The sequence below is a fragment of the Poecilia reticulata genome, linkage group LG9 (assembly GCF_000633615.1).
Source record: "Poecilia reticulata strain Guanapo linkage group LG9, Guppy_female_1.0+MT, whole genome shotgun sequence".
NCBI lineage: Eukaryota > Metazoa > Chordata > Actinopteri > Cyprinodontiformes > Poeciliidae > Poecilia > Poecilia reticulata.
In genome coordinates this window covers 13948095-13960985 of record NC_024339.1, presented here as the reverse complement: position 1 = coordinate 13960985, position 12891 = coordinate 13948095, and the positions used below count along the sequence as shown (strand labels likewise).

General features: G+C 37.5%; 1 protein-coding gene across 1 annotated transcript in view; it reads left to right on the top strand.

Annotated features, from left to right (window-relative positions):
- tmem8b (transmembrane protein 8B) overlaps window positions 1-12891 on the top strand; it is a 52203-nt gene that overhangs the window by 9787 nt on the left and 29525 nt on the right. Inside the window, exons 4-6 of the mRNA XM_008418052.2 lie at window positions 1986-2119; window positions 3016-3284; window positions 6822-7204. Coding sequence (XP_008416274.1) covers window positions 1986-2119; window positions 3016-3284; window positions 6822-7204 — 786 coding nt within the window. The remainder of the gene's footprint in view (window positions 1-1985; window positions 2120-3015; window positions 3285-6821; window positions 7205-12891) is intronic.

The window sequence follows — 12891 nt, the reverse complement described above, 5'->3', positions numbered from 1 at the left end:
TGCTTAAGCCCTGCTCTTGCTCTTCTGGTAGCTGAATGATGGCAGCTTATGTCATCGGGAATTTTTCCACTTTCTAATTTAGTAGAAATCAGTCACTCTAATATGTTTATATTTTATTTTTGATGGTTTTGTCTTAGGAAATCCCTTGCACACATTTGTTGTTCCTGTTTATCTTCATGGATTTATTCCCATTTCAGCCCAGTGTGTTGGGCTGACTGAATTAGGAAAGTTGTGGTTTAAAACATCAATGATTAACTACCTTCATATACAAATCAAAGACTCAAGAGATTGTGCAAGTCAGTCTTAGCTGACTGCTGCAAGATGTAAAATTACCAAAATAAATAGGAGCGGTCAAAAGGGCAAAATGTAATTTGAAGGTCGCAGCAAGTAATCTATAATGACAGAACAAGATCTTACACTCCAATGATAGTAAGTGCAGTGATGTAAATCACACAGAATGGCAGGAAGTCAGAATTCAACACCAGATCTTGTATTTTCAAAGTAAAATTGTTTATTATTAAAAGTTGCTTCTATGAAAAGGATTAATAAAATCAATCAATCATATTAGGTAAAACAAAACAGAAGTCCCTGAAATGTGAAGCGCTACAACAATCTATATGTCCAAGAGAGCTGGACCTCCGTTCACTAAACCAAAGCTCTTCTTCTGAATCTTGATGCCAGTTATATCTGCTCTATCGCCACCTGCTGGTGTGATTATGTTACTTTAGGATTGAAACCTTCTTGTAGACTTTCACAAATGGAGGAAAACGAATAGCATAGCCTCAGGCTTGATCATAAAACCTCCAACTGGAATCCAACATGTGCTGCCCATGTTCCAGTAGATGAACAAGTCTGTGAAAACCTAAAACATTAATGACCCATTAATAAATTGTGCACAGGAAGATCCTCTTATAAAAATTTAATTGGTGGAATAATGTGCAAAATCTGTTCACACCAGCTACTGGAAGAATCTTCTTTAAAGAGCTGCTGACAGATAGGATTGTATTTAAATCATCCCGCACTGAAGTCAGTGCTGTCAGGTCAGCAACGAAAGTACATTACAAACAAAAGAATCAGAAATGAGCCCTGAATTTAACATAAATCTTTTAAGGTTGCGTTCATTGCAGCACTGTTGCATGAGATTGCCCAGGTAACGCTGAATTTAAACTGACTGTATACCCCAGAGTTGACCCTGAAAAACGCACAGCCTCTGTGGGCATGTCTGAAGAAAGGCATTAAAATAACGCAGTTAGGCAGGATTTCTTCAGGGAATCTTGGTGCTTCATGACTCTAATGGAGTTTGAAAGAACAAAAGAAAACCCCAGAAATTCTGCCTAAAGTAAACTACTCGCTTTCTATGTTCGAGATGGTCAAACTTAAGACTTTTGCCACCCAATACAAAGTAAAGCAACCAGATTTGAAAAATCAATTTTTGAAAGAGTCTTAATTAAAACCCAGCTTGCTCTAGAAGACGTTTGCTGCTGGTCGGGAGGACAGGCTGTAATAAATCAAGAGGTCACCCTTGCAGCTCCTAGAGTAATGACACGCCACGGTAATTGTTGCTTATGCACAAGGGGGTTAGTGATCGTATGATAGGGATGTAAGACCTCATTTTGCATTCACACCTGTCCTTTCACATTCATGTTCTATTCTTTTCCAAACACATTTTCAAGCGGATCATGTGTGGAAGCAAGACATGGACTCCTGGCTTTTAAGTCATTCTCAGTGCTTGCCTCATCTCTGAACCATTAATGGTTCAGAGCAACACAAATGAAATGGTGGGTGTGCATGCTACGCTGTGTAGCGGAGAGGAGGAGGACAGAGTCATATTAATCCAGGAGGCTGACAAGCTTAATGCACACAGTCCATTAGAGAATTTTTGGCCTCTGAATGATACCTAATCTTCTCTTTACCAGGTTTAGAGGAATATTAATGAGAAAACCGATGAAACACCGACTGAAACTGCTGCTGTGATGCCGTTTCAGGGTTTGTCTGAGGAATGCCAGTACCTGTTCCAACCACAGCTCATCGTCCAGAAGTTGATTGGGATTTCGGTGCTTTATCCTGGGTACTTTATTGACCAGATGATCCCAATCCATAACAGATCAGCACTTTACAAGTGAGTGTTTTCTTTTTGTCGGATCTTTAAAAGCAAGTGTGAGGATGGATTGTGTTTATTTGCTTTGGATTTATTTGCTTTTGAATTCTGCTAAAACTATGTTCTTGTTTTTATCGATTTGCTGACATCATTTAAAGGCACTTTGTAACTGAAAACCATTTTGAGTCATTGGATCAGGTCATAAAATTAATCGGTTCTTGCTAGATTATCCTTGTGCATTGCTAATAGAGTGAGTGAGTCACTGTTTATAATTAGTAATATGCATCATTCACTGCAACCCTCCTATTAAATAGTGGATGTCCCTGTAGAAAATACAACTTCAATGAAGCAACAGAAAAACAGTCTAAAGTAAGAACCTTTTGCATAAGGAGACACATGTCTGCACAGCTTATCTGAAACAAAGAATTTAACAGTGCTGTTTATATTTTATAAAGAAGGTTCATAAATAATGTTTTAAAGCCTTGAAAAAACTTGCATGAAATTGGAATATATAAGCAATGAATTGAGCAAATAATATAAAATTAACTCATTTTTTAAAATGACATTATTTTGAAGATCTTTTTCTTCAAAATTTAAATTTAAACTTGATTTCAGCACAATCTATATCCTTGAACATCCAGTGGTAGCATAAATGAATTCATTTTTTGAGGCATGTCGTTTCAACACAAATCACTCATCCAGCTTTTTATTTTTATTTTTAGAGTACCAGTTTTGCAAAATGTAGAATCTGTTTCAGGATTAATTCTGGTTAAACTGACTTTTATTCATAACAGTCACTATATACATTTCCCGGCAACAATGAAATGCCTTTTGTGTTTGTCTTACATATCCTAATGTGTACAATATTCTGTTCATACGGAGGATGTGGTTATTTGTGTCTGTTTGTGTTTGTGCAGGGTTTTCATTCCCAATTATATATCAAAGGTGAAGGTTCAGCTGATAAACTGCAGCACCAAAAACAAAAGCAGCGACACCTGTCCCGTGGTGCTGAAGATGAGAGCGCGGGCGCCGCCGGTGCACAACTCGAGTGCCCTCGACTGCAGGGAGTGGAACCCATGTGAATTAGTCACCCTCGTACCTGCCTGGGAGCAATGGTACTACATCCTCGTTGAGAGGTATCTGAGCAACTCAGATGTCTACTTTCGCATCGGTGTGCAAGTCACAGGTGAGACTGAATAAATACGAATAAGCTGTGTTTTTTTTTTTTTACCTCTTAGTTTAGCACCTCTGATTCTTTTAAGATGTTTGGTGGAGATTGTGATTAAGCTGTTTGAACAATTAAAAGGGATTTGTTTGACCATTTTCTTGGCTATATCAGTTAGTGTATCCAGAAAATAAGGTTTATCACCTATATACAATGGTTATATGCAGACCACACAAGGAATATGTGGAAAAAAGAACCAAATGAAATTTCCAAAAATTGGAAACGGCAGAAAAAGACGCCTGCAAGAAAATAAGTAATCGGTACTAGTCTGAAAAATCCTGATCTGCATATCTCTAGGCTGATGTTGTTGTGACTTTTTTACACTTATATGTTGTTCAGTATGATAAGTGACTGATTTACAATCATATGTTAAGCATAAATTACATGATTATTATTAATTGAATTGAACATGATTGTATATAATTACAAGGATGAAGTGAAATATATTTAAGTGCAAGACATGATTTATTTGAATAGAAGAAGTCTTTTATTTTGAAGAATGCTTAAGTATCTGGTTCTGTTTTGTCACTATCTTGCTTTGTTGATATTTTGGTTGKCTTGGTTACGAASAGCTGTTGCCGTTATCAGCTGTCGCCGTTTTCTCTCTTCAATAAAGAACTGAACAGAAAGGTTCAGTAAAAGACATACGAGCCTCCGTTTTGTTTGAAGAAGCTTCACTCCGTAACAGATGTCAACTCAACCTGCTGTTCATTCCAGACCATGTCATGAGTATTTTTCAGCAGAAACACTCAGTTAAGTTTTTAATTAAACCGCTTCTTCCGGAAGATTATACATTTGTTTATGCCAAGTGAACATTTATGTTTTCCCAAAAGTATAAAAAAATTTTGCCATTAAAGTTTAATCCTAAAGTGTTTTCGTTGATCCCAGACATATAGAACAACATCTTCCTGCTGGCAGTCGGTATCAGAGCTGGTGCATAACTCTCCTGAGTAATAATCAGTAATACGCCGCTGTATCTGTAGATTAGTGCTTTGTGTATAACAAATTGATCATAAAGTGTTTCTCAAAGTGATAAAAACTGATGCAAAGCACTCTTGACTAAGCATGCATTTGTGTCAGGTCAGTAGTGGGCTGACTATGGACACAAATATACATGAAGTAATAATGTTAAATAATCTATTCTACCATCAAAGCAGCATATTTGTCAATAAAGCTCTTCCTTGGTATAGTAGGGTTTTTTTGGGTGGAGTTACACAGTTTTAAAACACCTTAATTCCATAATAGCAAATAAAATTTGATAAGAATAAAAGTAAAGACATAATTATTGGAGCTGTTCTTTTGTGGAAAAGGATGAATACTATGTTAGTGTAGTTAAATTAAAACCTGCTACCACTTTAAATACATTTGCAGACTACTATTTCATACCCTTTTTTTGTTCATAGTCGTTTTCTGAATTCAAACTACATTTAATCAAAATAGTTTGTGTCCATGTCCACTAAACAAAAACTGTAAGTGGAAACATTTTGTCATTATTCCATCTCTAGATAGGAAATAAGCAAAACAAAATATCCTCAAGTATTAATTAGGTATATTGTCTTTGAACTATTTTTAATTAAAACAAACCCTTACTGTTCAAGAAAAACTTGATTTTATTCTTTACCATTGTACAGTTAGCATCTCAGATTGCTTTTCATAATTTTAAAAAAGCATGGTTTTGGTTTTACATTGAAATACTTCTCCTGCATATTGCAATGAATCATGAGAAATGTAGTGAAGAGGTTGTAGGGAGGAACTGATGTTAGGCACGTTTCACTTGGAAAACTGAAGAAAGATTCCTTCAGTTCAATAAAAGAAGCTTGTTCAAGAACAATGCACGATAGTTTAACCGGGACTGGGGGAAAGGACAAATAATCCACAGGCAACTACTACATGCTGTTAAGGAGTTTAGGATATTTTTTTATGCCTTTCCTGCAAGGGATGGCTCACAAATCTGTGGGAAGTCCACTCCCATGTAGCAATTCTCCCCCTCTGTTCCACGCCGTGCCGTGCACTTTGTGACCATGGCAACACAGACACTAATTATTCACACGCTGTCTCTCCTCCTGCCTGGCAGCCAGATCTTACTTGACCTTTTGCAGATTTGAATTGAGGAACACCTCAGGTTCAGAAGGGAGACCATCTGGAGTTCTCACCTCCTAATGCTTTGCTTGATAATCTTAATTTTTGTTGCTACATGCGTCTGAGATGGAAATGTGCAACCTTATTTGAATTCGTTCCAGTTTAAAAGCAAAGTCGATGGCTAGACAGTGCATAAGAAAAGTAGGTTACAATTTATTATTTATCATTGTTGTGTAGAGCTTTTTCACTGCAGGTGTTTTGCCCTGGGTGATTGGACAAAGAAGAGAGTTCATGCATTTTGCTATGTATTCAAGCAAGACAAAGACTTTTCTCTCAATTATTAATGTCATGAAACACGTGGTTACAACCCTTCTTTGTATAGCTGTCCTCATGTAAACCAACATAACTGTTGGCTTTATTCTGCATACTGGTCTTCATCATTTTCTGGAGCACGCATTATTAGGTATTTTTAGGTGAGCTTCAGCTGTTCTAACGTGTCAGAATCCTTCACGCTTCCTCAGAGACAACGGTATGCAAATGAGGGTGAGCTAGAAAATCCTTTGACAAATGCTTTTCCCTGGAGGACTGCTGGTATTTGATGCTTCCCAGCCAGTTGTCATCAATGACCATTTTGCAGTGAGTTGCTTTGTGTTGAAAGAGAGAGCGTACTGTTAGCAATTACAGTGAATCTATGTCTCATTAAGAATCAGTCTGTGGCTCTGGAAGCCAGCTGAAGGCAGTCATTTGAAACATCTTGTAGGATTTAGCTACTTCGAGCCATTTTTCAACTGTCTTCCATTCCGTTTTTGTTTGACATTTCATTTTATTGATTATTTTTATTACACAAATGCAACTTTAATGCTAAGATTTTAAAGCCAATAAAAATGTCCCTGAATGCTGAACTTATGTAGGAATGACTCTGGAAACCTCCACATTTTGTATGTTACAACCAAATACTTCACTGTATTTTTTATTTATTTTTTCCATCTAGCCAGAACACCTTTTTTTGCCATTTTCCCCATGTAGCTCAAGGCAAACATTAAAGGGGACTCAAGATTTGGCCTTGCCTCTCTTCAGTGAAGGCCAAATTTATTAAGTACAGTACTGTAAGTTTTAATATGGACACATTGTCCCAGCCTAGATGTAGATCTCTGGAGCTCCTCTAGATTTACTGTAGATCTTTTGGCTACTTCTAAGATTAGATTAATTCCCTTCTTACCCACCCTGTCAGTTTAGCTGGAATACCAAAAGGTACAAAACACCTTTCAGATTGCTGTTTGTCAAAAGTTATACATCCCTTTCCTTCCACTAAATTATGCTGAACTTTACTTTGTTCTATAAACGGAATTTGTTTGAAATATGACAAAAGAAAAAAGACAATAATTTATCCTCTTTGAAATGTTATCTTTCCCCGATCAGATTGCTCCAAACCCAGCTCATCGAAGGACCGAGCGCAGTCCAGCTCGTCCATGAACATGCCTCAGTCTTTTGGAACAGCGATGGGCTTCTCCCTGTCAGACACGCTGCTGATGGCATCGCTGCCTGGCCTGGCTCAGAACGCTAGTCACCTGCACACCTCAGAGGACAGCATCATTTACCTCGCCCCCACTGCAGACACGAACAAATGCTGGCCCATCCGCCCCACCCTGCGTAACGAGCTGGATACCTTCTCTGTGCACTTCTATGTCTTCTTTGGTCCAAACATATCCATTCCACCTGACCGGGCCGCTGTGTTTGCCATCAACCTGATGCCTGTTTTAGACAGCGGAGGGGTCCTCAATATGGAGCTCAAATTAAACCTGGTAAGTTCTAGAATAAACAACATTTTATGTTGTTCAATTTTCAAATTGATATGTTCCTATATCACTTCTTGTCTGTAGAAACTAATCTAAGATTTTGGTCTGCGCAGCATCGCCGCCTGTTTTCTAATGCTGTGACAGACAAATTGACAAAGCACTACAATCTCCTCCAATTTGCAGCTGATTTGCTTTTTTACTGTTTGCTTTATTTTTGTAAAATATTTGCAAAGCAGTTTACCCTAAATAGAGGAGCCTCCCACCCTACAATTCCAGCAGATGGGGGCAATTGGCACTTGTTTTTATATGATCACAGTTCTCTCTGCTGGAGAAAACGCTTAGAGATACAGAAAAATGTTTCACTTTTTCACATTATAATTACCCATAGCAAGGTACCCCCATGGGTACCTTGCTATTTTGTTTTTATTTCTGCATGACTGTGACTGGAATGTTTAAACTGAATGGATGGATAAATGGAAAAGTACATCTTTTTTAGAAAGGGATACTGTAAATGCCATCTGATCATTTTAATTTAGGGAAAATATGTAGCAATCTACGACAACCTTTACATATAAAAAGCTTTTTTGTGCCTAAGGGACATAGATGATGCCCAAACTGAAGGGACGTCAAAGTTTCGACAAGTGCTTCAGTCTTTAACCTGATGAGAAATTCTTCAAAACTCTGAGTAATTTCTATTGTTGCATTGTCATTTTCAAATAAGTGAGTAGTTCAATCTGGATTACAAGAGAGTGGCATCAACTTTCAGAATTTTGGAGCACATGCTAAATCAGATTCGTGAACAATTAGCCCTCACTAATAGTTTTGTGCATCTGCCCATGAATCTATTTTCTTTTACACAAGATCAGATTCTAATCAGGGGCCACATGTACAAAGGGGGGTGTGGATTTCCTGCTGAAATACCTAAACAAGAAAACAATGTGCTGCCAAATAACTCTTGATGTATGAAATTGTGTGTACTAATGGATTCAAGCACATTTTCTTCTTCCATTCCAATCAACAGAGAAACTGAGCACACATGGAGACATGCCAGCCACTTTCTTTGGCACACCTCATTTAAATATTCAGAAAAAATAAAAAAGTATGATCTGTGATTCTCCTTTCTGCCTGATAAAAAAATAATGTTTAGATGACGGAAGTGGGACCTCATGAAATATAAACCGGGTTGCTTTTACATAAAAATTCATAAATATTAAGAAAGTGTCATTGTTGTAAATAAAACACTCTTATAGTGAATAAATGCAGACATGTGATGGGGAAAGAACATTTCCACCAGTGCTGGATGCAGAGGCATTTTTAGGGGCTTGCTAGAATGTTCTGAAACTGCAGCCTATAAGATATACAGAAAAATCTATCTCTTATAGATACATTTTTAGAAATGTACATTTATTGAAGTGTATACATGTGCAAGTATTAATTGCATGTATGTGGATAAATTAATATTATCATGTTTCTGATGCGTACATTAATTATTTGTACATAATTTGCAGTTTCCCTGCAAACTCTGTTGGTGTTGAGTAACTCTAGTACCATATGTACCGCAGCTGTGAAGATGGTGTGAGACTGCACACACAATCAGTCATCACTTCTGCAAGCCTGCCTCAGGGCAGCTGTGGCTAGCATGTAGGTTACCACCATCCATGTGTGAATGTGTCTATTAATCGGTGAATGACCAATTGTAGTGTAAAGCACTTTAGATTCTTTCGACTTGATAAAGTGCTATACAAATCCAAGCCAAAAAGAAGTGAGCCACATTTCTGTGAGTTGACCTCTTTGCACTTGAGATGCCTGGATGCACGTGTAAAAGACAGACTTGGTGTGGGAATAGAAAAAGGTCACACAAAAAAACACCCCAGTGTCAGAGCTGTGACATATGTCTCTAAATGAGACCAAACAAAATGCAAAAATCCATCTGTCAGATAGGGGAGGCATTAGAATGCACCTGCAGTGCCTCTGAAGATCTGCAGGGAATCTAAAAAGCTGCCAGATAGTTTTAAACTTTTCATTCATAATAGAGATCAAGCCAGCAAGTATTGAAATACGCAGAGGATTAGGCATGAAACGGAAATCTTTTAGATTGTTTGGTTCAAAGGAATGTCCTGACATTTCAGAAAATATCCTTCTTTTTGCTTCCCTCCCAGGAGTTTGACTGCTATCAGATTCACATCTGTGCATGCAGAAAATGTATTGTTCAAGGACATTTTTTAGCCTAAAAAGCATACAATAAACTTGTCGCCTGAAGATCTGTTAGGCATAATGACCATCCGCTTAAAAATAAAATCAGAAGTGAAAGGAATAATTTTGTTGAGTGAAAACAATTCCAAGCAGTTTAGCATGTGTACATGGCAGGTTTGAAGTTGTTGAAATGCCACTGCAGCCTCCATGCTGCTCCTCTCTGCTGTCAGAATTTGCGATAGGCAAGGCTAAACACATCCTTCATCTCCACTACACACACAGAGATGAAATTGATAATCGATCTTTTAGTCTAACCCCTGCCAAGAAGGTAAACAGGACTATTTCCCAAAATGTCGGATACAAACACAAACAGAAAGCTTATGAGGAAATAGAAATAATTGACAGTCATTAAATTGTTTCTTCAGAGACTGAGGTTGATTTAGTCATTTCCAGGGAGATCAACTTGTAGACTAGGCTTTTTGTTTTTCTTGTTAAATCAATCGTGTTTCTATGGCTATGCATATGATTTATTCATTATACATTTTTCATATTTAACTTCATGAAAAGTTGTTATGGCATGTTTTTCTTCAAATTCCACTGCGAAAACCTGACAGCACCTGAATGATGCAACATGTTTCAGTTGATCTTTTATTATTATTATTATTATTATTATTATTATTATTATTATTATTATTATTATTATTTCTTTTTTAAAATTTTCATTTTCAGCTAATGACTCTTTGAGATTGACTTTCCTAATGCTAAAAGTATTTCTTGTGTTTCAGACTTCTAGTTTATTTAGCATATTGAAACACTTAATTTGCTACATTCTTGTTGGTTATACTGGAGGCTCCAATTCTGCTTTTCAAACTTGCACGGTTGTATATTCGTGCATATTCTAGCCATTTTTATGTGGGAGTGTAAATGTTGAGTTTGGGGCGTGGCCAGCAGCAGATTATCTTGAGTGACAAGAGGCCCCAAAACATCTCATTCTGAAAGGAGCTGAGAACAGAGCAGACTAAAATCCCATTATCTAACAATGATTTTCTGCATAAACAAAAAAATGTAATGAACATGTTTTGTATATAACCCATGGACTTATCGTAACCTGTTCAAGGAAGCATAATAGGTCACCTTTAAAAGTAAAAAGATATAAGCAAAATCTATTTCTTTAGAAGCAGAATATTAAAAAGTAGGAATTTATATTTTTGTACAGAACCATAATTATGCTTTTCCTGCCTTGAGAGCATTTTGTGTGCTATTTTGACTTTGGATAAGCAGTTTTGGTGCATTCCTGTCACGCAAAGAACTAAGGGATAGAGCAGACCTCGACTTAGGCTTGAGTTAGTAGACAGATTTTACTTCTGCAGAAGTCACAGGGGCGGAGTGTTGTGATGCAACCTGTTTGGTGTGATAGTTTTCAAAACTGTAATAAGTATTTTTCAGAGGCAGTGTCATCGTATGTAATCTATGAACAGATTTCTCCCCATTGGCGATGATCTGTCTCTTGCTCTTCACAAATTCAGAGTTTAGTCAGCAGCTGCTGGTGGTTGACTTTAGCAGATTTGCAAGATTTTTGAGGACAAGAGCTGAAGCGTTTGTGTAATTTAAATTCACCTCTGTCCCATAGAGCCTAAGGGATGTGTATGACTCTTATCTCCACTGATTCCTCGGGTGTCAGGTTATTGATTTAATCTCTTTTGATGTGTTCTTAAAATGACTCTTTTGGTAGGGCAGTGCAGAGGGGGAAATTAAAGGCAGCGTACTGAGAGCATTTATTTTAGACTACATTATTGTCCTTTAGATGTTTTTCCCAAGCTGGGCTTGGAGACCACAACAATGGTCTTAAAATGAGTTGGCAAATGAAGAAGTATAGCACAAGAGATTCAAAGAAAAGTTCTAAAAATGCAAGAAATTACACATAAACAAAAGTGCCATAAACATGAATCATAAAATTTCCAGAGTAAAATTTAAGGTGAGTCTTGCAGTTTGGTTTAAATTGGATCATTAACAAGATAATCAAAGGTCAAGTAGCAAATTGAGGCTTCCTGAATCGCTGAAAAATAAAAAATAATGGGTCTTTCAAATTACGGGCTTCAACCTTATTGAATCGTTTGTTGCAATATGATAATCATCCTGACATTCTTAGCTTGTGTATCCTGGTTGGACGTCAGTTTCCTGAGAATAACAGTAAAATCTAAAATGATGCAATTTTTTTATCTTTTTCAGGAAAGTGAGGTGAACTGCTCTGCATGGTTTCATCTGCACACACACTAATGGGAATTGTAGCATGATGGTTTAATCTCTGTTTTATCCAGTTTCCTGACAGTTTTCCTTATGGCATAATAAAAAATAATTTATCTACACTTTATTATTCGAACAGTGAATTTTTCCCAGGGGACTGACATGTACCTTATAGTGAGTAATAGCTTCTCTTTGGCCTCTCTACAGTAAAAGCGTGACTGAGGGAGAACTGCATTGATGATTGTCCTTCTATGAGGGTCACCCACCTCTATAAAGAAACATCACGTCTGCTTTTCTTGGATCTCATCAAAAGTTTACCTTTTAGCCCAAACTTTAGGAAGTGTGAAAGACTGGGTTGTTTGCAGTCGTTAGGTGAATTTTAACAATATGAAGTTAAAGGATGTGCGATAAGCTCACTTGTGAATAAATATTCCTCAGTCAATTGTTTATATTAAAACAAAGTGGAAGGAAGTTGAAGCAGCAGAAGCTGCTTCAGTGATGGGCCACATTTAATCACAGAGTGGGGTCAGTGGAGGCTGAGGTGCAGGGTCCAGAGAGGTTGTATACTGTCTGCAGAGATAAAGATCTTAAAACTTCATGGCCTTCAGATTAGCTGAAGAGTGTGTGAGCTTCATGAAATGAGTTTTCATGCCTGATCAGCTGCATCCAAAGCTCACATCACCAAGTGTAGTACAAAGCTGCAGATACAGTGGTAGAAGTCATGCCTCCACTGTAGCAGAGTAGACACCTGTGATATGACGAATCATGCCTCGCTATCTGGCAGTTCAGTTGATGAGACAGGGTTTGGCAGGAGAACAAAACGTACCTGATTACATCGTATCAAGTCTAAAGATTGGCTCAGAGGAAATTAAGGCGTGGAGAAGTTTTTTAGGAAATTGGGTTCAGCACACCAGGACATAAGTGTATGAATTTATTTTCCCAGCTTTGTGGGAAAAAATAATTATCTCTCTTTGATAATGAAGGTGTACCAGTGAACAAAATAAAGTCCATGAAGACATTAATGAATTGGTTTCTGTGGAGGAATTTGACTGGCCTGCACAGTCCAGACATCAACCCTCAACAGTCCTGAATAACTTTGGGATGGATTAGAGTGGAGACTTGAAGCCAGGCTTTCTAGTCCAACATCAGTGTGTGACCTTGCAAATGCACTCCTGGAAGTATGATCAAACATTCCCATAATTAGACTCCTAAACCTTGAGGAAATTTCACAAACTCTTACCTGCAAAAGTTGGGCT